This window comes from Drosophila mauritiana, chromosome 3R (genome assembly GCF_004382145.1).
Source record: "Drosophila mauritiana strain mau12 chromosome 3R, ASM438214v1, whole genome shotgun sequence".
Classification (NCBI taxonomy): Eukaryota; Metazoa; Arthropoda; class Insecta; order Diptera; family Drosophilidae; genus Drosophila; species Drosophila mauritiana.
In genome coordinates this window covers 8,992,172-9,018,609 of record NC_046670.1, presented here as the reverse complement: position 1 = coordinate 9,018,609, position 26,438 = coordinate 8,992,172, and the positions used below count along the sequence as shown (strand labels likewise).

The 26,438-nt window shown below is 42.8% G+C and overlaps 1 protein-coding gene across 1 annotated transcript in view; it reads left to right on the top strand.

The window, feature by feature from the left end:
* The first annotated feature begins 1,957 nt into the window (after positions 1-1,957).
* LOC117142233 (AF4/FMR2 family member 4) overlaps positions 1,958-26,438 on the top strand; it is a 45,115-nt gene continuing 20,634 nt past the window's right edge. Inside the window, 2 exon segments of the mRNA XM_033306085.1 lie at positions 1,958-1,969; positions 2,491-2,602. Coding sequence (XP_033161976.1) covers positions 2,522-2,602 — 81 coding nt within the window. The 5' untranslated portion in view covers positions 1,958-1,969; positions 2,491-2,521.

Sequence of the window (26,438 nt, the reverse complement as noted above, 5' to 3'; positions counted from 1 at the left end):
TGCATATTTTGTCATATGCAAAGTATGCGGAATTATCCAAGCGCGCTGCATAGAATCATTCGCTAGATACTGATTCAGATACAGATACAGATACAATTCACAGGCGTCGAAGTGGAGCGATGTGGGGAGGGGGTGTTGGTTCGATTCTGTCCTTGCTCCATTATAATCCGCATTCAAAGCCCTGTTTGTGTAGCAACCCGCATATATTTACACATCAACTCACATCCATATGCATATGGAGATCCCGAAACATATCTTCGAGATCTGAACTTTAGTTATGTGCATATTTTTGCCAGCTCAAGCGAGCGTTTGTAATACAATTTCGGTTTGTTGTCAGCTCAATTTTCAAGTTGGTTTCCCGCTCAGCACCCCCCTCACTCCATCACCCTCCTGTGAGTTCTGGATAGTCTGCCCTGAGTATCTGGGGGTTTTGTTTGTTTGTTTGTTCTGTTTGCCTTGCGGTTGCTGTTATTCCCATTTTGCCGCTGCTTGCCTCTGTGTATTAAAATTTTTTCGTACCCAACTACGCAATGGAGTTGCCAGCCAGCTGGTCTTGTTGTTGCTGCTGATGTCTCACTACACTGAAGAAATACCATACACTGAAAGAAAGAACAAGAGCCCTCTGTGTTTGCTCGCACTGGCCCACTATGTTTATGTGCATTCCTTGCATACTTGCATATGTGTAGGCAATCTTAAAGGCAGATGGTTTGGACAAACATCTGCTGAATTGAAATGTTTTGGGTTCGAAGTTGAGATACATTTAACATTCATAGTTTGTATGGCGTTGACTATCAGTTAATCAAGTGGCACTCCATAAGTTTAATTTATCTGCGACACCGATAAGCTCTGCATATTTCCAGTACATTTTGAATCTCAATGCTTGCCAGTTGCTTTTTCATCTCATCCCCTTCCATTGAACACATTTGTCACCATATTTGCTTTTGATTTATGCAGTGTTGTTCAAGACCTTCGTGCTCCCGTTGCCTCTCATGTAAACATTTGCATTATGCTAAATAAACCCGAAAGTATATCGACATATCGAAGTACTATTTGCATACATCTACGAAAAAACAATAGCTCACACGATGGCCAAATATTTGACTTCTGTTTAACGTCAGAAGTTCAGCGGGTCTAAGCGAAGGGAGGGCTACATATTCTGATTACTTGCGAAAATTAATATTTGGTGAAATAAATATTATAGTTTAGTTTAAAATATTAATTTCCTCTCTGTTCTGCTTCTTCGCAGTTCAACTGACTCGTCAAAATAGCCAACTACCAGGACCTGTTGGGCAGCCATCATCAACTGCTCATAGCCGCCACCGCCGCCGCAGCCGCTGCAGCAGCCGCCGAACCGCAACTGCAACTGCAACATCTGTTGCCAGCAGCGCCGACGACACCAGCAGCCATCAGCAATCCTATCAATTCGATTGGCCCGATCAATCAGATCAGCAGCAGCAGCCATCCGAGCAACAACAACCAGCAGGCGGTGTTCGAAAAAGCCATCACCATTTCGTCGATTGCGATAAAACGCAGGCCGACGCTGCCGCAGACGCCAGCAAGTGCCCCACAGGTGTTGTCGCCGTCGCCCAAGCGCCAGTGTGCCGCCGCCGTCTCCGTGCTGCCGGTGACCGTTCCCGTGCCCGTTCCGGTGTCCGTACCGCTGCCCGTTTCCGTGCCCGTGCCCGTCTCGGTCAAAGGTCACCCGATCTCGCACACACACCAGATCGCCCACACACACCAGATCTCGCACTCGCATCCGATCTCGCATCCGCACCACCACCAGCTGAGCTTCGCCCATCCCACGCAGTTCGCGGCCGCCGTCGCCGCCCACCACCAGCAGCAGCAGCAACAGCAGGCGCAGCAGCAGCAGCAGGCCGTGCAGCAGCAACAGCAGCAGGCCGTGCAGCAGCAACAAGTTGCCTACGCAGTTGCCGCCTCACCACAGTTGCAGCAACAGCAGCAGCAGCAGCAACAGCGACTGGCCCAGTTCAACCAGGCGGCAGCAGCAGCTCTCCTGAACCAGCACTTGCATCAGCAACACCAGGCGCAGCAGCAGCAACACCAGGCCCAGCAGCAATCTCTGGCCCACTACGGCGGCTATCAGCTGCACAGATACGCACCGCAACAGCAGCAGCAGCAACACATCCTTCTGAGCAGCGGCAGCAGCAGCAAGCACAACAGCAACACCAACAGCAACACCAGTGCAGGAGCAGCATCTGCGGCTGTGCCCATAGCAGCATCCGTTGCTGCTGTGCCGACCAGCGGCGGCAGCTTGCCGGACAGTCCCGCCCACGAATCGCACTCGCACGAGTCCAACTCCGCGACCGCCTCCGCGCCGACCACGCCCTCGCCGGCAGGCAGCGTCACTAGCGCCGCCCCCACAGCAGCAGCAACAGCCGCAGCAGCAGGAAGCGCTGCAGCAACAGCAGCAGCAGCAGCAACTGGCACAACAGCAACATCGGCCGTTAGCGACAGCAACAACAACCTGAACAGCAGCAGCAGCAGCAACAGCAACGCCATAATGGAGAATCAGATGGCTCTGGCCCCGTTGGGACTCTCGCAGAGCATGGACTCCGTGAATACGGCCAGCAATGAGGAAGAGGTGAGTGACAGCTTCCATTCCGCCATCCCAAAAGATGCACGAAATAAAAAGCTGCAGATAAAGATAGCGTTGGGCGGGCCAAAACGAAAAGAAGCTGGCCCAGCAGCGAAATGCGACAAAAGTGACAGCTTGGGGAATACTGAGTCCTGCATACTGAAATATTGCATAAATCGGTGGAAAGTCGCGCAAACTTCTCCTGGCAGCTGAAAACTCTAAGTGGAGTAGTAGAATTTGGGCTAGAATTTGCATTTGAGTACATAAGCAAGGTCCATGCAAATTGTGCTGGGGATTATCTTTGGGGGGCTTGGATTTCAAAAGAGAGCTAGTACCTAAATTTGGCAGCTAGCATCTTAAATTTAAAGCTTTTCGAACAGTTTTCATCTTGGAAATTTGCGGCAGCAACAATATTAAATTATTTCGATTGAATCTTTTTATTCAGAAGGTATCTCTACCCTTTGCTCTTCCTTCACGACTTTGATTTATAGAGCTCAAATTAAAAGTTTATAAATTCAATCACATGTGCTGAAAGTATCCTTTTCAATCATTCGCTTTCGACTGAATCATTTAAAGACTTTCGCCCGATTTCGCCTGCAATAGAAAGTATGATCGATATGTCGAGTGCTTCTGGCCCAATACAAGCAACACCCCCTCGGAAAATCCCCTGAAATAATGGTGCGCTACATCAAATGGCAGCTCGGGCGTAAGATTTTTGTGCGGCGCCCTTTGTTTTTGGCCAAAAAAAGGGGGGACAGCCTGCTGCTTTCTAAAGCCGGAAACGAGGGGGAGGCAGGGGAGATGTGGGGCGATGCTTTGCACTTGTGTAAGTGGCATGTGCAACCATTGGTGTTGCTACTGCTGTTGCAATGCGCTGTGTTGTTGCTTACATTTTGATTATGCGCCTTGTCTTATGCTGCACATATTTCACGCTGCTTCCCTTTCATATTTCTTCGCAGCAGCGTGCCACGCGTAATCCACGCGGCACGTGCCCAGCCACCCAACCCACCAGCCACCCACTGAACCACCCAACCACCAAACCACCGACCACCCATCGTTTGCCTCGCTGCACTGCCTTCATGTCAAGTGGGTACGTGGCCTTACACGCACACAAAGGCCGCCGCTTGGGAGGGGGTTGGTTAAAAAGGGGGGGGTCTACCCCTACTACCGAGCGATGCGTTAAATTTGATTTTATCCTTGATAAAGAAATGCTCTTACTTTTGTTTTACTCCACCCATTCCAACTACGCTTATGGATTTTTATGCGCGCGTGATTTTGGGAAATTTATTGAAGTCCTAGCGCACAGGTTGCTCTGAATAGTTGGCAAGAGCTTAATGGCATGGGAAAAGTTGGCCAACGCAAAAAGCTAAAGATTTAGTTTAAAGCGGCCAAAAGAATATTGCAGCAGATATATTTTAAGATTTTTAAATCGTAGCCTAATCCAACTGGGATGTGTTTGCAAGGCACAGATGCACAGAGAACCTTTTGCCGCCTTGCTGCTGGATTTAGTCCACGGAAATTCGCATTAAAAATGCATCAATCACTTGGCTCCACTTGCTTTTCACTATCCCCTGCAGTTTCTGGCCAAAATGAAAGGCAAGGAAAATCCAGGGCGGTGTAAGATAAAGTTGCACATGAAAATGAAAAATATTACTGACTAGGAGACTTAAATTAATCAAAATAAATATCAAGCCGAAAAGTAAACGAAGGCAATCTTCTGGCAGTGCGAAAGGTTGGAAAAATACAAGAAAAACTGGAAGGATGACATGGGGAGATTGAGAGTCGTTGACCTGAACGTGGGAAAAGAGTTGTAAATGCAATTCACCTTTTGTCTGAATCTCCATTTCTCTCACTCTCTCTCTCTCTCTGCTGTCCTATTCATTCACACTGCAATCTGACTTCATTTGTATTTATGAGTATTCATTCTCAGCCCCATCCAGCAATCCACCCACTCACTTCGTCCTGCGAAGTCCCTTCACATGTGTCCCTCTCCTCACTCTCTCTCTCTCTCTCTCTCTCTCACTCTGTGTGAGCTGCATGAATTATTGATAAGTCAATTAAAAAAGTATGACAGCGGCTGATGGTTGGTAAATATTTTACAGAGACCTCAAGCCGAAGGACTAGGCACTCCGAAGCCCGGTGCATCCTGGCCACGATGTTTGCTTGTCATCTGCAGGCGACAACATATTGCTTTTCTTTCATTTAAACGTTTTATGAGTCGAGCAGGCCAATTCCCTTGGCTCCACTGCGCCAAAATTCGGAGTTTGATTAAGAATAACATGTTGGCATTGCCTCAGAGATTAAATTTGAAATTTAAAGCACGAACTCAAACCCTTTTCAAAGTTATATTAATGCAGTTTTAAACTTTAATACGAGCTAGTTAATTTATACTCCCCTGACTGCACCGACTGGCACGTTCTGCTTTGTTTAAATGCAAAATGTGAGAATATATAAAATAAACTTAATAGAACTTGTCACAGATGTCCTTTGGCCCCTGCCGGTTGCCTGGGTTGACATCACATCCTGCCCAAAGTTGCGCACAATTAAACTTTTAACTTTTTGCCAGTTTGCGAAAGGAATTCTACCCCTGCATCCCCTCGCAGGAGCCCACATCTTGTGGCACTTTTTATGCACATTCCACATTTTTGTCATGTGCACTCAACGGAAATTGCCATGTGCCAAAACGGTAGCTGCCTCCAACTCAGCTCTTGGCCTCCAACTCCTCCTCCTCCTGGCGACCGCTTTCCATTTTCACTCCCCTGACAGTTTGCAGTTTTCCAGTTTAGCAGTTTGTTTGCCTTATTTCGTTTCACATTTTTTCAATTTGCTTATTTATTTGCCGTTGTTTGTGAGCGAAATTGCAAATAGAATAATGGCCGAAAGTATATCAAAGTTGAGAGTTTTGGCCACTAGGTGGCGCGCGTCACACTGTCAGGTTGTCTAAACAAATTAGAAAGAAAAGTTTTCAACTGTTGCTCACCTACAGTAGTGTGTATATATGTATACCATATGGCTAGGGCTAAAAATAAAAAGAGAGCCGAATAAAATGAGGGTAAAATGTGTGTGCAGGAATAGGGAACGCAGATGCTTTTTGGCCCAATGAATTTGGCTAAAACAATTCACGCCCCTTTGATGGTCTCTTCACACTTGTGTTCCCGCCTCTGAAATCAAAATGCCAACTGTATGTATTTTATTTACCTATTTACATTTGCATTTTATTTGTCCCTGCTCTTCCCCGCTCTCTCTCTCTGCCGAAATTTTGCGATTTTTCAGTTTCTTTTTTTTTGACAGGGCTTTTAAGCTAACATCGATGCAGTTGGCAAATTGCTTTACGTGGTCGAATGTTTGGTCACCGCCTAAGCCACTTCTAAATTCCATTTCCCATCTTTTGCCATTCCTCCTAACAATGTCCACTTTGCGGCCAAGTTCTTGAAGCATCTTGATCGCCATTAGGCCAAGTTAAGTGTCAACTCTTAAGTTTGGGTTAAGATGACCAGAATACACTAGAAATAAAGTTCTTTAATTGTTACTAACTTGGATATTAAATCAAAATTTACCCTTTTAAAAACTAATTCCTTAACTAAATCCTACATTTTTCGGTGCGAATAATTTAATATGATTTTTTCGAGTGCATCTAAGTACTCTATTAAACTGTGTGAAAAGAAAAACCCCTGAAGATGCCTTCATGGCTTCCAAGGAATGGTTGGTGGCTAATTCAATTTGGCCAAAGACAATTTCGCGCCAAATGAAATTATTAAAAGGTTGAGGCCAAGAACGGGGAGGAAAGAAAAGGCTCTTAAGATGTTATCGGAAATAATTTGTGTAAAAACCAAAGGTGCCAACATAAAAATAGTAGAACTAAGGCTGCAAGTGCAAGTCGTTTTACAAAAGATCTAAGATAGTTCAAGTTAGTTCGAAATTGTTATGAGACGCAGCGGAGTCATTTAAAGTGGGTTTACTATCAAATTTGACCTTTTCCAGACGGCTGGGAAATGGGGTGATGGGAAAATGGGAAATGTGAACGTGACTTGTGGCAGCTGTCGCTGATTAAACTTCAATTAATAAAACAAACGCCATGCAACGTCACCTCGCGTGTGTGACACATCTCTCCAATGGCATTTTGCTCCTCCTATCGGCTTGCGGTGCTCATTATGCATTTTACATGCATTAACCCAACGCCGTGTAATGCAATTAAAAATGCCAGCTGAACACATAAATTACACGCTTAAATAATGCAGAAATTAATAAGTTCTGTTCGGCCTCGACTCCCAGGCCCATAACTCTTAATTACCTTCAGCTACATAAGGATACCTGCGTGGGCGAAAGGGTAGAGAAAGTGTGCGGCGACAGGTGAGAGAGAAAGAAAGCAGATAGCTGATGAAGATGTTGGAGAAGAACGCAGTGCAGTCTGCACACTTTTCTTGGCCATGTTTGTCGAGCTGACCCACAGGGAGCTGGCAGCTCCAAACTCCATTTCTTCGCCCAGTCGCCGGCCATCATTAATATTCCTTTTAGCTGTTTGTGGAATCGCAGGCGGTACTCCTTTTTCGGATTTGGCCATATTGTGGCTGCTTTTTCGCCTTTTGTTTCCTGTGCTCATTATGTTCGCAAAATCGCACCCGGGAGCCCCATCTCTGGCCCCTTAAAACTCATTAGTCGCTTTGTCTTTGCTCCAAATACAGTGCTTTTTCTCGTGTTCTTGTTTATGCGTTGCCATCAAACCGACGCAACATGCAAAAGCCTCATAAACGAGAATTCCCATCAACACGCCAGAAAAAAGCAATTGGGAAAAGCAAATGAGTGGAAGGCCAAGTAATTAAAGCGCCATAAAATGGATTTGTTGGATAGGTGGAATTATCATTGTGGGTGTTCAAGACGTAGACTTGGTCTTCAGGTAAGATTGCGATTGAAGATGATTCATTTGGAAATACCTTCTTTTTAATATTTTAAAATGTGTAACTATCCATCTGACTCCCATTATTTTTCGTGAAAATTCCTATACAGTTTGCATCCTTTTTTCCACCCAGCGATTTCTGGCCAACTAATAAATAAGGCTGTCTGTAAACACGCATATACAAAAATGCTGCTGACACTTGCAACAATTTCCGGTTCCGGTCAGTTGGCTGTTTCCTCTCTTCGCACGTTTTTCCACTCATTTTCCATGTCCCAGCGCCTTTTTGTATGCAATGCGACATCTGCTGTCCGCTGCCTTTTTTATGATTATTATAAGTTTGGCCCCCGGTTTTTTTCCCCTCTTTTGTTTGTTGTTGCTGTTGTGGGTGGTGTTGTGGTGGTTTTTGTCCCCTTCTTGGCGAAATTTTCACTTACCGCTTTTGCTGCTCCTTTTTTCTTTTTTTCGTCGTGGGTGCTGTGTGCTGATGTTTTGTGTTGTGTCATCATCGACACGCAAGTCAAACAAATCACCAAACAAATAAGTGCAAACGGGCATTTTGGGAATGGCCGGCCAGGCACAAAGGTAACGCCAAATGGAAAGATTCAACCCACAAAATGCTCTTTGTAAACACAAAATCGTGACAAGGCCAGAAACAACAAAGTGAATAAGAATTCGCTACCTTTTCTGTTGCCTTATTTTAGTTACTGTTTATGGTCTTGCCAAAACTCCGCCATTCCCACCCTCCAAAGAAAAACACCTCACTTTCGGCTGCTTATTTTTTACGTGGAATAATTGAAGTTTCATTTGAGTTGTCCTCCTTTGTTGTTCTTTTTTTTATGTCGAGGAGATGGAGGTGGACAAACTGTTGCCAAGTTGGAGTCGAAACTCCTGCGGTCAACGGCGAGTGAGTGAAAAAAAGGGTTAAGCTCAATTAAATATTGATGGAGATGGCAAGGGGATGGGGGAAAGTGAATTTCCATCAATTGAAAATTTATAAGCTTGCTGACCGTTCTGCCTTGCGGAAAATTTAATTTACACACTGCGGTTGAATCCGGGTTGGCTCTATAAATAAGGATTGTACGTAAGGAAAAGGTTTTTCCATTGTGCATTTCCCACAAAGACATTTCCAAGAAGGAGCACAATTGAAAAAGCGTTCTAGGCTAAATGCCTTTTAAGTAAATACAGAAATATTCTAAGTTTTCAGATTGCTAGATTAATAATTTATGACAGCCTCTAACTTTTGTTAGAATTCTAAAAAAGAAAAACCACACAACACAAAAGGATTCTTATACCAATTACCCTAAATTGCTTGTAATATTCTGTAATATTTTTACGATTCTTTACTGCTTTTATTTATATTGTCAATATCTTCTCAAAATAAGCCAGAAAGTGTAGGGTAAGTGATGTGGCACTAAGTGAATAGAGGACCCTACATGCACCAGATTCCCTTTTGCCCCCCCTAAGGAACACCACCCCCCTTGGAAAAACGTTAATGTGTTGAACATGCTGGCGGTAATGTGCTGACAACACGCAATCAGGAAGCTCCCTTTTTGGGGGAGTGAGATCGGTCGGGGAGCGTATCAACATCCTCTACAGGCCAGAGACAAATGACAGTGCCACATGCCACACGATTTGTCTATGTGTGAGTGTGGCATTCGTGTTACCCTGGGTCTCCACTTCCACCTGCTCCTGCTCCTCCCGCCGCTTCTTTGACTATTTGCTTTGTTTCCGCTTCGGTTCCTTGGAGAGTCGAAATAATTCTTGGACGGCGCGTGCTGTTTGTTTGATCTGTCGCACTTGGGAGGGCTTCATTAGTGGGCCCCCGAACACCAAAAGTGTTTGCCGTCCATCATAATTAGGCCGCAGTCCAGAACATGTGTTTTGTGCCCCCTACGAACAAGACCGCATCTTCACTCAAGTAAAAATTCTGCTTGTTTCGCTGTTTCACTTCAAGATTTCAGCCTGATTTCCAAAGGCCAGTTCATCCAATCAGTTCGCAAAGAACTTAGTGGATTCACAAATGTGATGTTTCTTCAAAAAGCCAACATTATGCATTGAAATGTGAAAGGGTGTTAAAATGAATATATGTTCATATTTGATATACTTATTCAACATTTTGCAATATACAATTTAGTGAATACTATATAAATTGTAGCGAACTCACTCAACTGGCAGGACTTAAGTTAGTTTTTGTGATATTCGGTGGCAGGCAGCGGTGTTTTTGTTTGTTTTTCTGTTCTCCGAACCGTGTGGGTGGAGTCAATCATAAAATATGAAATTTACACACCCCAATGGACACGCCCACCAGCCCGCACGCCTCCACGCACACATACCAATGCAATTACCCTGCAGCTGCACTCAATCTCGCACGGACTTCTCACACGGATAGAGGGTGTCGCGGCTGAGGCAGCCATTTGAGCGGAAACCGGAAATCAACTTTAGGACGCCTTTTGTTTATGCGATTTTTTGCGCTCTGCACTCGAACACAGAAAACAAAACATGGACAACAACAACAACCACAACACGAACTGCAGAAGAACAACGTGCGGCACTCGGAAAAAATCATAGCACAGCTTTAGGGGCCGCCATCAGTTCGCTTTTCCACCCACAACATTTTTTAGCTCATATTTCGCAGCTTCATGGTCCTTATTTGTTTAGCATGTTCGATGGGCAAAGCCTGGCACAAGGATTGTGTTTTCACACAGCTTTTGATGTTTTATGCAAGCCGAAAGAGAAAGAATGGCTGTCTGGCAGATTCCCCAACAAGGGGACAGACATCAATAAGCAAACAAACCAAAAAAGTCCAAAGAATAACACCGAAGGATTGGAAAACGAAACTGAGGTTACCCATAGTTAAATAGAATAATATGGTAATTGGGGTATCAAATAGGGTTAGGAGAAACTTAGGAGAGAGCTTTGGCATTTCTCTGAAAATTGATTGGATACCATAGAGTTGCACAAATTTAACATTTTTTTCGAGAGCGCTACCTTATAAAACAACTTTAATGTTTGAGGACACGCCCTGCTGATTCAACAAATTACAGCACCTTGCTATTTCCCAGTCCATGGTGATTTCTCAAGATTTCCCCCCCAACTAACTGACTGTGGGGAAAATTGCTCCATTAAATTTCCCAAAGTGCGTAAATCATTTAGCAGGCAAGTGTTCAGCAGGTTCATTTACCTAGAACACGATTGGTGGGCGGGGCAGGCTCCACGCTACACGTTCCACTTTGCCACTTGGCTCGGAACTTTTTTGTGCGCTGCACAAAGCTGGAAAAAAAAAACTTCATTCAATCCTGGGGCCACCAACAACAACAGCACAGCGGAGCGGGTAAAAATGGTCAAAAACCATTGAAGCATGATTTTAATGGCAGCGCAAAAGAGTCGTAGAATGGGGCTTGTCCAGGGGTGTGGGCATGGGTATCCATGTAGCTGGGTAAGCAATTCATTTAATTTGCGTGCCACGTAAGGGTGCAAGTTTACGGCCGGCCAGGATGCACTGTGGTCGTCCTTGTGGGACGTCGAAGGGATTCAATGGAAGTTGTTTCCAGGCAAGCAGGAGAATTAACTACATTTCTGGCAAAGTGGAAAAGTCGAAAAATAATATGTATATATATTTAATTTGAAACGCAACATGTATTTAAATCAAACTGCGTTTAAATGAAGAAGCTATATTATGTAATGAAAGCGGAATTAGATACCTAAAAGTAATGTATAATTCCTTAAAAACCAATAAGACTTTCTTAGAAAGTTTATGCCACTTTCGAAAAGCTTTTTAGCCCACTGTAAGCCTTCACCTTTCAGAAAGGGTATCCGTTTGAAACCTGAAACCGGCGGAAACTCCCCTGCCACTGAAATCCCGCTCCCTCTGCGTAAACATAATTTTCTTTTCCGCCTATTTACGTCACAAAAGGCGAACCAGGAAGGAGTTTCCAGAAAGGCGGCAAATAAGAAAGGAATCGACGCTTAATTCCAAAATGTTGCTGTCTCAAAGGAAAAAATCAAGTGTTGAGAAAAGGAGTAAGGAGTAGAAACACTTGGTTATAGAAAACATAATCTGAATGGGCATTGTTGTCAATGAATGGGGAAAACCCATTTAGAGGGACATTGGCAAGCAGCGAGAAAAATTATCGCTGGTCAGCATGGGTTAAGTGTTCTGAATCCTGCATAACGGTTGATTCAGCATTCGAGGGATACTTTTTATAAGCCATGTATTTTTTCTTGCCCAACTAAAATAAAATTAGTATGATGTGCAAGGTAACTAATACGATTTTTGTGTTTTTTGATATCTTTGCAGGTATGTGCACATTAAACGAATTATCAAATATCGTGTATCTATTGAAATTTATCTCAAACCACATGCAAGTATACAAAACAACTTTCGTTACGCTCGGCTGACAGGAATATCATGAAAAAACAAAAAACCAGAGTGTATAGACTCAATCAAAAGCTCATTAGCCGGCACAGAAATTTGGGTCATGAAATGTCCATTTGGCTATGCAAAAAAAAAGAAAAAATCGCACACAAATTATACAGATCCGATTCGACGGTGCTACTCCCCCCTAAAAACATCCTCTTTAAGTGCACGATATCAAGTTTTTCAATGGCCAGCGAGCATTTGTAATCCCAGCTGAAAATCAAATATGCACCGAACATAATGCCCAGCATATAGAGGGGTTGAAAAATGGGAGTGCGATGGCTTCGATATTCGTTGGAGCGGTCAGTTGACGTGCTTTCGCGTAATTACAGTCCAAAATGTCGACAGTCCGCCGGAAAACGAACCCCCACCCCTTGCTGATTTTCCACCCACCCACAAAGCCTTATTTAGCTTGCAAAATTTTCAATTGTGTGCGGAAACCAAAGTCGCACAATGTCGCCCCCTACTAATGATGCCTTGTTGTTGGCATCTCGCTGCGCGCAATTCGGGAAACTAAATTGTTCTATTGTATTTAAGTTAATTACTCATACTAATGCTAATTTGTGTCTCGTACGATTGTCGTGAGTGCGGGGGCAACAATGGCAGCCAAGATTGCCCCCTTATTATAGTTGATGATGTTTGTCGCAATTGAAATGTGGACTCAGCCCCTAAAAAAGTCAATTCACTGACTTATTCTCCACTGTAAGATATAAACAATGATGACACTTATTGAAAAATACATCTGAGCATTGGGTTTGCAGAAGGTCTAATGATTTTTGATGAAAGATACGTCTTAAAAGACTGTTTAAACGCAATAAGACCATCTCAAAAACGAGATACTGCGCCTTTTATTGCGTTCTAAGCCCCACAAATTTCCCATGGATTAGTACACCAACCTCCAAGTGGATTGGTGTTTGCTCTATCGTCGCTCAACCTTCACGGATCGTCGATTCCAAAAAAGATAAACAAACCGAAAATAAGCTACGAATTTCATTGCAAAATGTCCAAATGTCTCGAGTTGATTGTTTTATTTACGACCCCCTGTTTAATGTTTGACAAATTAGAGACAAAAACAGCAACAGCAGCAATTAAGAGTGGCAAGTACAGGAAGCTAATGGCATTTCGCTGCCAGATGAAAACAAACAATGGAAAATGGCAAAAAGTTGTACAGAAATGAAAATGGAAAATAATAACATTTATGCATAGAGGGTAGTAGCGGAATAATGTTTACATTCGAGTGCGGTAAAGCTGGGGGCCTTCGAGGTGTTGACTCGAATTACAAAAGCGACTTATGCAAGTCGAGTTGCTAACCAAATACGAGTGTATACAAAAAAAGTAGCCTTACCCCACCGAGGAATTGCCCAACTTATCCAGTTACCTCGGCACACACTCACAACAAATGATTCATTTTATTCACTTTTTTTTGGCCGCGCCCAAAGCCTTAGGCCTCCCGCTCAAATTACCAGCAACCACAATTCAATCCATTCGTATCCAATACCATCCGAAAAGCACCCACAATTGCATGCGGTGTAATGAGCTAATGAAATAATAAATATTAATCAGGCGCCTTCGCTCGAAAGTTGATTGCCTTGAATGTGATTTCGAATCTGACTGTGACTATGAGCACTCACTTCAATCATCATCTCAAGTGAAACAATGTTTTGCAAAGCCCTAATTAAACCAATTAAGTGTTTGAATCGCGTTTACTTATGACAGCCAAAGATCGTGCCATCAATCACCTCGTCTAACAATTCAACTAAAAGTAAATGCCATTTAGACATTAGGAAATGCATTCACAATTTACATACACAATTCAAATTAAAATTGCAGCTAAACCAAGTTAGTTGAAGGAAAATCATTGAATAAAAACCGAAATAAATAAATTCCAGCTCCTAAATTAAACCCATTTTTACCGGTCAAATGGCCAAATGGTTTGCATTTTAAAATCAAATAAGAAAAACCGCAAATCAAATAGGTTCAATTGTTTTGCAGCTCGATTGAATGCATTTATGCGCACACAAAGAGCAGTCCTCAATTAAATCGCAATAAAAAGTGATTAGATTTTGCTACTTCGCCCGAAGTTCCTAAATAAATACTTCAGTTCGCCTTATATGTACATTTATGGCCCACCTTGAAATTGTTTAAAAATAGCCCCACTTCGCACTACCCAAATTGCCGGAGCAAGCTGCTCAAAAATGCTGAACGCATTTGCAAGATGGTGTAAAGTGGATTTGCATGGACATTTCAGCAGCCAGTCTGACTGTCTATCCGTCCGACGAATAAAATGAGGAAAAGTGCGAGTGTGTTTTCCGTTGGCGCATAATTAAATATTTCATTTGAAATCCGACTTGCCACCACCTCTGCGAAACAGAAAGAATCGCCAGCCTGTCATTTGGTAAACAAATTACTTTACACACTCGGCAGCAGGCAGAAGACAGAAACAGAAACAGATTCCGGCAGATTGCCCAGTTTTGATAAATCTCTGCTCCACGGCTCCACTGCGAGTTTTCCCGCCCGACCCGCCGCTTTTCACTGCCATTTTTCTAGCAGACGGAGCAGACACTTCCATCACGTTTATCGCGGCAATTTCATCTCAGGACTGTGACTAGCGTCTGGGAGCAGAAGTTGAGTGGCAGTTGCAACTATAAACCAGAGGCGTAGTTTTTCCCTGATAAGAGATTTTGCCCGGCCGCTTTGGCATCTAATCAGAAAACCAATTCGGTAAATGGTCCGTTAATAGCACGCTCGGTACAAAGAATCCACAAAAGATGGCCAGCTGTTGCCTAATGGCAGACTAAGCCGAAATTAAAGCCCAACTTTTGCTTAAGCAAATGCGACTAAGCCCATTTGTCAACAGGAAGTATTAGTTGGTTGCTTTATGCGCGCAGATGAAGCGAGATGAGATGGTGAAACTTTGAAGCCACCAACGATGTCGGCGAAGGTGGCTTAAAGTCAAACTTTAAGTCTCTGATGAAAAACCACTGAAAGTGCTCATTAAAAACATGTCGTTCCACCATTTTGCCGCCCGAAATCACCGCACACACACACCTCCACCTTTTGATGTTGCAGATAATTTTCTAACCAAATGTGGTTACATCATTAGCGTGTGTCTACCCCTGGAATCACACCACCATTCTCAAACTCCGCCAGCATGCGTGTGGATGTAATAAATTTATTAGTATCCCAACCCACTCCACCGCCTGCTTGCTGCCTCAGCAAATGATGCATGGCAGATATACTGGACCATATATCAAGGGCTCCAAGAGCTGTGGCCTTTTTTTATATGTTTTTATGTGTAGTAACATACTACTACCCCCGAAGCCTGAAACAAAGCCCAAGTTTCCGCACATCCTCCCAACGACTGGAGTTCCTCGAACTTGGCGTGCAGACATATTATTTAGAGGGCCCTTTGGAATGAATCTTCCGCCGGCAGGACCGTGTTTGCTATATATGTATATTAAAACTGACATTTTAATGAGCTCCAACAGATTAATCTTTGTCGGCGACAGGTGCGCTACATACGGGCTACAGGGGGGTATTTGCCTGGTTAGCTTTGAAATTTCAGCGCAAGAAACACCCTGTCTTAGACAATTAAAAAGCAATTTAAGGCACTGACATGGCGTCTGAGTCTGGGAATAATTTTATTCGTTCGGCATTGCCACTTTGGAGTTTAAACATTAAGTGACAAGTCATGGACAAACCACCATGTACTCCTCCTCCTTCTAACAGCAATCGAGTCCCACCCTCCTCCGCGTCATAACCTCGTACTAATGGAAAGTTCGCGTAATTTGTCAGCAGACCATAAAAATGTACACACACATATGTGTGCCAGCGAATAAAACTGAAAAAATATAGCATTTGCCACATTCATTTTGCATATATGCAAAAGTGCAGTTGGCGGAAAAAGGTTAACTGGTTGACAGGGCACGCCAGTCCACAGAAAGAAAAACTCTTTGCTAATGGATGGTCAAATTGGGGAATTTATTATGAGATGACATTTTTAATTAAATCTGGCACTGATGCCATTAATATATTCAATATTTAATTTGCGTGAAAATGGGAGTAACAATCACTTATAGCGTTGATACGAATCAGCAGATAGTTTCTCCCAGTGTAAGACATCCCGCCTGATGGGGTTAAAGTTTATTTGCCGGGTCACGCCTGCCAGGCGGAGTCGACTCTGTCTGGTTTTTACTGTTAATTAACGCCTGGGAAATATCATCATCAGCCGCATATACATATGAATCTACCTCATAACTTTACTTCGCTTGCGTTTTTGCATCTTTTCTGACCAGGTGGCGATGACATTTGCGGCAAATTGATTAATGATTTGCGGAGATGAAAACTGTCCGCAGCTCTTGACATTTAACTAAAAGGTTTTCCCATGCTTATCTGGCCGCCATTTCCCCTCATCCGTTGCGCAAACAAACTAATAAATGCCATGAAAATATTATGTGTATGCCACATGGCCAACATAAATATTCATTTTGCCACACGCACTCCTCAAACTGCTTAACTGTATTTGTGTGTGTGTGTGTGGCAGCCATTTTGCCACTTTAATGGCCGCAAATACATCACATGACTTTTCATAAGCGTCGCCCGACACTTGAGCTGAATTTCCCCCCGCGCTGCAGGAGTCGCTTTTCCTGAGATGTCTCAGGGCTGCGGAAAACTGCGGAAAAGTGGGAATCATCCTTGGCTTCGGCTTTCCCCCTTCGCCGGCGACAACTTGTCATATTTATGTAGAATCGTTTAAGCCAGCTTGGCGTTGTGAATTGCTGTTGGTTCAGCAATACAAATGCGCCAATTGCCAGGAGCAAAAATAAAAAAAAAGAAAGGGAATAGAAAGGAAATAGAAGCAGTAAGCAGCTCAGAGTTGAATGTTTTTGAGATTGAAATAAGTTACTTTAATGCGTTCTTCTTGGCTTGGACTTCTTAGCTCCGCCCGCAGACTTGTCGACGTCATTTCATTTAATTACAGCCATTTGATTCTTGCCACCGATGTAACTATGTGGCTTATTAAAGTGGTGGCACAAACCCGGGGGGAAAACACTTCAAGGATTCTCCACTAAGAAAGGGCATGTGATGCATATATATAGTACGTACTTCAATTGCATTAACATTTAAATAGAAACGTGTGTGTATGATGGAGTGGCAGCGAATTCCATTTCAAATTTGTTGTGTCGTGGCCCGTGACAGGGAAAAATGTTTTGTTATGAATTTTTCATAAACCAAAGTGAAATGTGCGATATACAGCAGTGCGATATGCGGGTGTCGAGGGAATTTTTGCATGGCGGAGGAAGTGCTCAGCATGCCAGGCACGTTGTTCCAGGACTAAGCCGGGTTCAATAATATGCAAAAGTTAAATGTGTAAAAAGAGGATGTCTTGCATTAAAACCAGCCACATAAAGAAGTGCTATTTACGGCGAAGAAGATATATAAGTAGCACCTTGTTAATGGCTTAAGCCATTTAAGATAGTCAAGAAGTCTAAAATGATTTCTCTTATATATTTTCTATATATTCTTTGCCAGCATGAATCGCCTAAACTTCATTGAAAGCGTAATTAATTTCAAATGCGCCTAACTAAGCTGCAAATTTATTGTAAAAACAATATACCAGCGTTTACCACTTAAATATTCAGTGAAAAGTAGCCAGCAGCCGCAGCCAAGCTAAAAACTATTTATGCTGGTTTTTTGTGGCCCATTAAGTGGACCGCAGATTTGCTCATAAAGTCCGTGTCTAAGCAGGCAAATAAAAATCTCCGAGCTGCTGCAATTGCCAGAGAAGTCGGGCTAAAAGGTTAGGGAAATGGAGGTTTTCGGGCCAGGTAACCGCACATTATGTTAATGAGCTTTTTGGACGTTTTCGCCAGATATTTCTGCTGCTGCAGAACTACTCTCTGCACTTCGCTACACTGGGATGCTAATTATGGCAGGAGCTGATCCCTTGGAAGCCCAGAATGCCTGGCTGACCTGCCACGGGCTTTTGTTGTGCCCACTTCTGGCTCAAACCGCCTTCTGTTTTTTTTTTACCTGCCAGGCTGACAAATTACGCGCTTGAAAATATTTTATTTGCCGGCATTTTTCGCATTTTTTGCATTGCTCATTTGCTGTTTTGTGTTTTTTCTTGCCAAGAGGAAAATACGCAAATAAGTACAAATAAAAACAGAAATGTAAGCATTTTTTGCGGTTTAATTATTAAAATGTTTCCATTTTGCTGCCATGCATTTGGAGCATTTTTAAATGCAGTTTTTTTGCGTGTCGGTGTCCTAAAGCTAATTAAATTAATTGCAAAAATCTGGTTGCCGTGGGCGCCAGTTTTGTTGTTGTTGCATCGTGGATTGTGGTTAGACCGCAGATTCAGTTTAGAGCGGAAAGAACGGCTAATGGCCATAAATAAATACACGTGTGGGCTTTAAGGATAACAAATGGTTAAAGTTGAAACCAAAAAGGCCAACCTGCTGGTCATTAATATTTACCAATAAAAGCTCATTAAATTCAAATGAAATAGGAACAAAGCATAAAACATTAAAGTCTATATCTAGTGGCATTGAAAAAGTGTGCACATTATTTATGTTGGTTAAAAAAGCATGGCCCTTAAAGTCAAACCGAATGCAAATTGAAATGAAATCAATTTCAGAAAACATAAAGCCAGAGATCATTTTCAAAAAAAATACGTGCTTGTTATTGTTTGCAAAAATCGCAGCAGTAAAACGGTACGCCAATTTGGACATCTGACATTTTGGGGCCATAAACTAATTTAGCTCAAACCGACAACAGCAAAACCTACTCACAAATCAATGGAACATGTGTTGTCAGCTGCTGCTGGATCGATGCGCCTCATCCTGTTTTCACTCTAGCGTCCGCCTGTCAACGTCAATTTGCCAATGGAACGGCCAAGCGGCCAGACAAGGTTGACCTCCCGCCCTCCAAACCTTAACACGCTATTTACCCGGGCACCCCCACATGACATTCAGTCGGAGGCCTGCAAACAGTTTTTGCCCCAGTCATGGACGAATATTTAAAATGTCCTGGCCGAGGACGAAACTACACACACACACACACATGAACTCACCAACTGAAATACTCAACGACTCAGTATGACGCATCATTAAATGATTTGGCAACCTGATTAGCCAACGTGATCGGTGTTTCTGATGTGGCGCCCGCTCTCCACGAGCAGACGCAACACGTTGCGTATGCGTAATGTGCGGAATTTGCCACCCTATCAATGGCGGTCCGAAATGAATGCAAATTGGTTCTGCAACAGAAGCTTTTTCCAACCGCGTCATATTTGCCCAAAATGTTGCCATGCCGATTATCGCTTATCTTACGTGCCACAGCCGCTATGTGCAGCAAATGCTGCACGGAAACGGGACGAAAAAAAAGGCGGGATTTACGCTGCCACAGTTGCGTGGTCATTGTTGATGTTGACTCAGAATAAAAATATGGGAAAATCGTAAAAAAGAAGGAGTATACAAGAAAAGACATGTGTTGGGATAAAGCTTTAGAGCTATATTAAATTCAAACTATAAATTTTTAAATAAAAATCTAAATTTAAATGACACGCAAGAAAACGATACTTTAATGTAATTACTTTCAGTTTCCAATGCAATGCAGCTAATGTTATTCCTAGAACTAGTTATTAAAAGAAAAGAAAGGATTTGAAATTAAAAGGAATATATATATGCATAGGCTAGAAAGAACCAAAGTCATTTTAATAAATATATATTCTTATTCAATGAAAATGATAGTTATTATTTTAGTTGGATACAGAAGTAGCGTATTAAATTTGGCAGCATAATGGCGAGTACTTGCTGAAAGTTTCCAAGTGCCAACAGGAAGTGAAAGACAAACAAGCCAAATCATCAGCTCACAATTGAGCGGAAGTGAGCTGCAAAAAAGAAGCAGTTGTTGCAACTACAGCTGCAACAGCAACACAGCTCGATTGGGAGTCGCCCTTTTAAGAACGATTCTGCCGCAAACTGGCCTACGCCCAGTCTGGATTTCCAGATAACAATGGCCACCAAGCGGAACACAAGCAACAACGTGCAAAGTGCGGCAGCAGCAACAGCAGCAACATTAGCAGCAGCAACAGCAGCAACATCAACTGCAGCAGCAGCAGTTAATACCCGCTTCTCCGGCGGACTCACATGATTAACCAAGCGCAGATATAATTGTAATTGGTTTTTGTTTTGCTGCTCGAGCTGATGATAGTTGTTGCTGCTGCTGCTGCATGTAGTTGCTGCATGTTGCTGCTGCTGCTGTTGCTCGTGTTGCTGCAGTTGTTCTATTGTTGCTGCTGCAATGGTAGCCTGATATTGCTGCTGCTGCTGCTACAGTTGTCGTCTCTGTTAGACATTTGTTGCCTCTTGCTTTCGCGTATTTCGCAAGTGAATGGCATTCCTTGCTGCGCCAGTTTTTCGCCAGCTCACCCCTCATCCACCCACCGTATTGCCCGAAAACCCATTTTGCACCCTTTTGCGGAGCGCACACTAATTAGCGCATATTTCACCTGCAAAGAGAGGGCAAGGGAGGCCGAAGAGCAAATGGCAAATGGCGAAAGGCAAAAAGCAAAAAGCTGATTTCCTTGCCGTGATTTTCACTGCTGCAAGAGAGTGTCTGTGTGTGTGTGCGAGTGCAATTACAATTGCAATTAACATTGTCGCTAGTTACAACAGTTCACTTTAATTTTGATTTGTCAGTTTGGGTCGCATTCTGTGGCGAAGTAATGGAATTTTTAATAAAGGCATCCTTTTGGCCCAGTTTCCTGGGAAACCAATCAAATGCTTATCGTGCAGGCAGGGACAAAACAACGTCGAGTCCAACAGGAAGTGCAGCAAACGATGTCCTGAATGCAATAAGGCTCTTCAGTTCAAAGGCTAATGAATGCTGAAGAAGCTCGCCAAAGTAAAGTTAAAAGTGAATTGAGCTGCTGCTTTTGCCTTCAACTTTCTGACACCATAAGCTGCTGCCAGTTATTTAACGCAACTAAATTGTGTCACAATTCCCATTTATGTAACTTTCCATGCGAAATGAAAGCTTGCACTAAAAGCAAATACTAATTGATGGCAGAGCAAATACGTGTGATGCAACAAAAGTATTATCATCTAATTGGATTTGCAATAAATTTCGTCGCCGTGGCAACTAAATGTGGATTAATCGAAATAGAATTTTGTGAAGGGGGTAAAAAAGCGCACTGTTTAATGGCCTAAATGCGTTCTCATCGCGGAAATGGGTGCAGGCTTTAATTACAAAGGGTGCAGCTGCAGCAGAAGCAGCAGCAGTTGCAACATCAATTAGATATCCCCACCCATTTTGGAGGCCAAATTATGTCACGTTTTGGTCCAATGATCATTGCCTGGGCAGATTTCACAGTGATTAGCTGCTCACAATGCATGCCAGACGAGGGGGGCAGTGCGGCGGTTGGAATCGGGAAAGGAAGGGGCGTGCCTCATTACCATTTGCTATCGGTGGCAATTAATCGAGCGCCTCCTCCTCCTCTGAGAACATTCGCTCTGGGGACTCAATTGGCTTGCCATAAAGTCATTTATGTTAAACATCCAAACGCAAAACTCATTTCCAAATACATTGGAAAAAATTTAAATCGATGCGGCTCAAAAGTCACATACAAATATGAACATCAATGAAGCGAAAACTATAAATAATTTCAATCGCCGAATAGGAAAGGCACTGTAGTTTCATTAAATAAAATTATAGTTATTTTTAAAGAAGTATTAAATATTTGATGACAAAACCAACTAATTACCATGGTCTTAGTTTATAATCTTAGATTAAAGATTATGTTTGGAATTCGAAAAATAGCTGGCTTTAATTTCACTGAATCTGAAAACTGAAATCACATTGATTCGATGTCAAAGCCTTTCATTGCGCACAAATGCCCCAAAGAAAGTTTGGGTATAGAAAAACATTTTACTCTGCTGATTTGCATTTTGTCAATTTATTTTGCACTCGGTTTTTTTCGATATTGACTCGCTGCCCATCAGCCTGAAAATATGCATCACAAAATTGTTATTAATATTTTAATGCCTAAAGTGATTGCGAGTGAGAGTGGCTAGGTGGGATTTTCCACAGAGATTTCCCAAACGCCAGTCAAATATTTCACTGAAATTCCAGCAACTGGCACAAAAATAATAAAATATTCACAAGGCAAAGTCATATGTGGAGTACAAAAAAAGCAAAATAGCTGAAAGTGCTACTTAAAGAGCTGAAAAAATCATTTAAGCTGACAAATAATTTCATTACAATGACATGTCCATCCGGAATGAAGAGCCCAAAGGTCAAAGGAGTGTGGAGTAAATCCTGTGGCCAAGCAAAAAAAAAAAAAAGAATTATGCATTCGCCGAGGAAAAAAGAGCAGCGAAAGCGGAGAAAGGAGTGGCCATTCGGCCATCCAATGGCTATGGCAATAATAAATTATTCCCCAGCCGAAAAAGGTGCAAAAACGTAGCCGGCGAAGGAAAATCGAATAAAATGCGGACGAAACTGGCAGTCGAGCATGAAAACAGCAGCGCGCGCCCCATGCACATCCATCCTTGGAGCTGGCAACTCCAAGGGGGCAGTCGACGGAATAATTTCTCATATACATGTCACGCGCCCCCAACGAACCGTGCCAAATGTGTTGAGAGACTCGCCTGACGAACTGCCTCCCCACCAACAAGAGGGTGGGTCCAGGATAATACGCGCCAGGATGCGGGGACGTTGGTCAGTTACGGCGCCACTGCACTGGACAAAAAACCACATGACTTCTAGAAATAACAACTGACAGCCAAATCATTGAGTTCATTTTTGATAAAATATATTGATAAACAAAACGTTTATTTTACTCTTTAAATATATAAAACAATTAAAATTTGAATATATACAATATATGTTGTATTTAAAATCAAGAAATGCAAGAATATTAATTAGGACTGTTGCTTTAATTATAAAAAAAAATAAATAGCTTCTAAGTGGTATGCACATACTCTAATAGAAATTTGCAATCCCCTTTGATTAGCACCATTTCAAACTGACGATAATTGTTGGCTAAAACTATTAAGCCTTACTCAAGCAAAGATTAACAGCTAACTTTGTATGTTTTTGATAGAATTTTTCCCAGTTCTTCCCTTTGGCAGTGTGTGTGTGTGTGTTTTCGCCAGGAAGGCTTAAGCGCAAAGTTTTATGCGCCGCATTGCATAAAATACGAAATATGTTTTGCCAGCCAGACGACGGACAGGACCCAAGTTGCGAACTGAAACTGAGTAGCGGTGGGTGCGGGGTGTTGCTAAGGACTGGGTAGGATATCCTCTCGAACAGGACAACAAGCAACAGCATCGTCCTCGTGCGAGGACAGTTATTACCCAGCGGTTGTTGTACATGTGTCCAGGAGAGAACGTGCGTGCCACAACAAGTCCTTGTTACTCGGCTCTGCTCCCACATCCTGGCGCATCCTGCCACAGCGTGCCACCCTTTAAGCCAGAACCCCTCTTATTTATGGCAACTTTAACTCCCATTAGACGCATTTCAATGCATATGCAAAAGATTTATGCGACAATGTGCATAAATACTAAGAACTCAGGGGAAACTTGATCCGAGGAATTTAAACGCCTTTAAGTTTAGCAGCAATTCAAGCTGCATAAAACTCTTAAAATTCATGATGATTGAAAGAAGATGAATAAATATGAATGTAAACTGCAACCAAATAATTATTTCACTTACTGTATATCACATTTTCCACTAAATTTGCAATCAATTAACCTACTTAGCGTTAGATCTCTTGCCACATAAAATCGAAACAAAATGCTAATTATACACTTTTCTCCGATTCTCGTTGCAGGTATGTACAGCATAAATCTCGATTATTTCGACCATCTGTAAGTCCGCCGAAATACATCATGGATTTTGAGCATATAAGCACATAATTCGCCGCCGATCAGCCGAAACGAACTCTGCGAAAAGGGAATGTGTTGGGGCAATAAATTAGTCGCAAATTATTATAAATGCGAGGACATTTATCGCTGTCAGCAGTTCAGCAGCTTGCCACGTCGACAAGTGCAAGTGTTGCACATATGCGAGGCAAGGCAAGTGGCACAAAAGCCACACAAAAAATCGAGGGAAACAAGTTCGAAAGGAGATTTGACTAGGTCGCTGATTAATTGCAATTTGATGCTAAAATTGCACACAGCATTTGGCATTAAATTTGCATTCTTCGCGTTTGCCAACAAAAAGTCAAGTTGGACAGAAATACAACTTGTGGCAAGGGGCTGCCAAAATATCATGCTTTATTTCAGAGTACTTAGAGTTCGTTGAACTCTCGGCTCGAACGTTTGACTGACGGCCAGAAATGTTGTAAAACAATATGTTTGCGATATTATGTAATTTTAATATTCCCTCTGCTTAACGCCCTTGGAACCTCTTTCTCTCTGGGCTTCCAGCGATATTTTTGACTTGACTCATGACAAACTACTTGGAGCCCACAAAGCTGGTTCCTGTCACGTGTCTGGCTGCTCTACTTTGTGCCCATTTGGGGGTAAATCCAACAACACCCCCCCAAAAATGGCCACCCTTTTCCGAACGCCCTCGTCTTTTTTGGCCACGTCGCCCCTCATGTTCGCATTCATGACATGTTCCGGCAAGTGTTGAAAATTTTGTTGCACAGTGTCCCTCCGCTCGCTGCCCTCCTTGGTATTAAGGGGCAGCCAGCCTTGCCACACGCCCGCCGCCCCTGCCAACTTTTTTGGCCCATCAAGTTTGCTGTTGTTGCGGAGGCTATTAAATTTTCGTGTCTGCCGAATTGCTAGGCAACCAACCATCCCCAACCATTTGCCCCTCCTTAAAATTTGATGTGTTCTTTGGCGCCTGACGCCTCTGCCTTTTGTTTGCCGTTGCCATAGTTTGCCGCTCATCATGATACCAAATACAATAAAGGCGAGCAAGAAAAATTCGCCTGACAACATTTCATCAATAATATGACGGACAAACAACCAAACAACCAAACAGCCCATACCCCTCAACTTGTTTTCTGTTTAATGTTTCACAATTCCCGATCGACGCCTTTTTGGTGGGTTAAGAAAACGGCAGTCGTTAAGCTTTTACGACTTCGAGCCGCTTTAATATTTGTGAAAAATTTTAAGTTCGGTATGGCGAAAGTAAACTGAGATTAACCCCAGCGTGGCCATTTAATGAGCTCAATGAGGTGTTGCGTGATTTGGCATTTCGACACGTTCCATCAGTGCTTTTATCCTTTCGAGGATGATAAATACAATTGGACAAAAGCAAAAGCCGAAATATGCCTTTAAAATCAAGTTCAATTTTAAGCTGACAAAATTTCAAAACGAGCAAGCCGCTGTACCTTTGAATATTGCAAATGTCGTTGGCCGCCGATGTCGCTGACGTTTTGGGCAAATACCATTTTCAATTCCTGGCCGCCACGCCCACTGGTCACTGGTGAAATTACAGAACTCCATGGACGAGCATGCGGCAAAAAGTCGGGGGTTTTGAATAAAAAAAGAAAAGGTAGAGAAGCACAACGAAAAACATTTTCTGATCGAATCAAAGCAAAGTTTGCAAAAGAGTTGCGCGAATCGAGGCGAAAACGCAAAAGTGGAAAGCTTCAGTACGACAGACGGGCGGCGGGAATCGATTGGAAATCGGGGATGCATATGGGTAAATACGAATATGAGAACACGGCCGCTGGAGTCTGACACTGAAGTTGATGGGTTAATGCCATTAGACGGCATTGATTTGATTGGCGTTGATTGGGAAATGCCATCAGATCGGCAGGGCAGACTAGTCGACGGGCAGGCAATGCCAATTTTGCGGCTCCTGTGAACCCACTGCGTATACGTAATGTGGGGAAATTAGCTACAGGAAATCCACAAAGTTGCGGGCCTTCAAATCACTTTACAGTACAGTTTTCTTTAAAGAAAATTATTATATATACATTCCAAGAAATGTATAAAGATAAGCTTATCAAGCAGTTAAGCAAAAATGTCCTTATTCTCCATTGGAGAGTCTCCTTGATATCACGCATACGCCACGTTTGACACGCTGCTTGACGCTTATGACTGCCACTTTTCAAGCCTTAATATAGGCTGATTTATATATGCACATCAATCGCGTAGCATGGAAACTTGATTAAATTTCGCCCACCTCGTCTATGGAGGTGATTCCAAGTGGAACACGCACATCGCTCATTTATTTCGTTGCTATTAGCTACCTGAGCATAGTTATGTCCTTTGATTGATTTCGAATGATTACGCGAGAGTGTGAACGCTTCAGATACGTTATGAGATATATATATATATTCCACTTAGATGGGAACTTCAAGCGTGAAGTAATGTTAAGTTGGCAGATTACGTTTCGAAATTTCTTTTGCCACTTTTCCTGCTGAAAACCAATAAAGTTTGGATCCAGGAAAAACTCCAGAAGTTTGCACATGTCGCACACTTTGGCTTTTCTAGCCAAGAAAACATTTTCCACCAACACCAGGAAAAAAAGGGAAGAAAGTGTGATAAATGTTGGTTGTA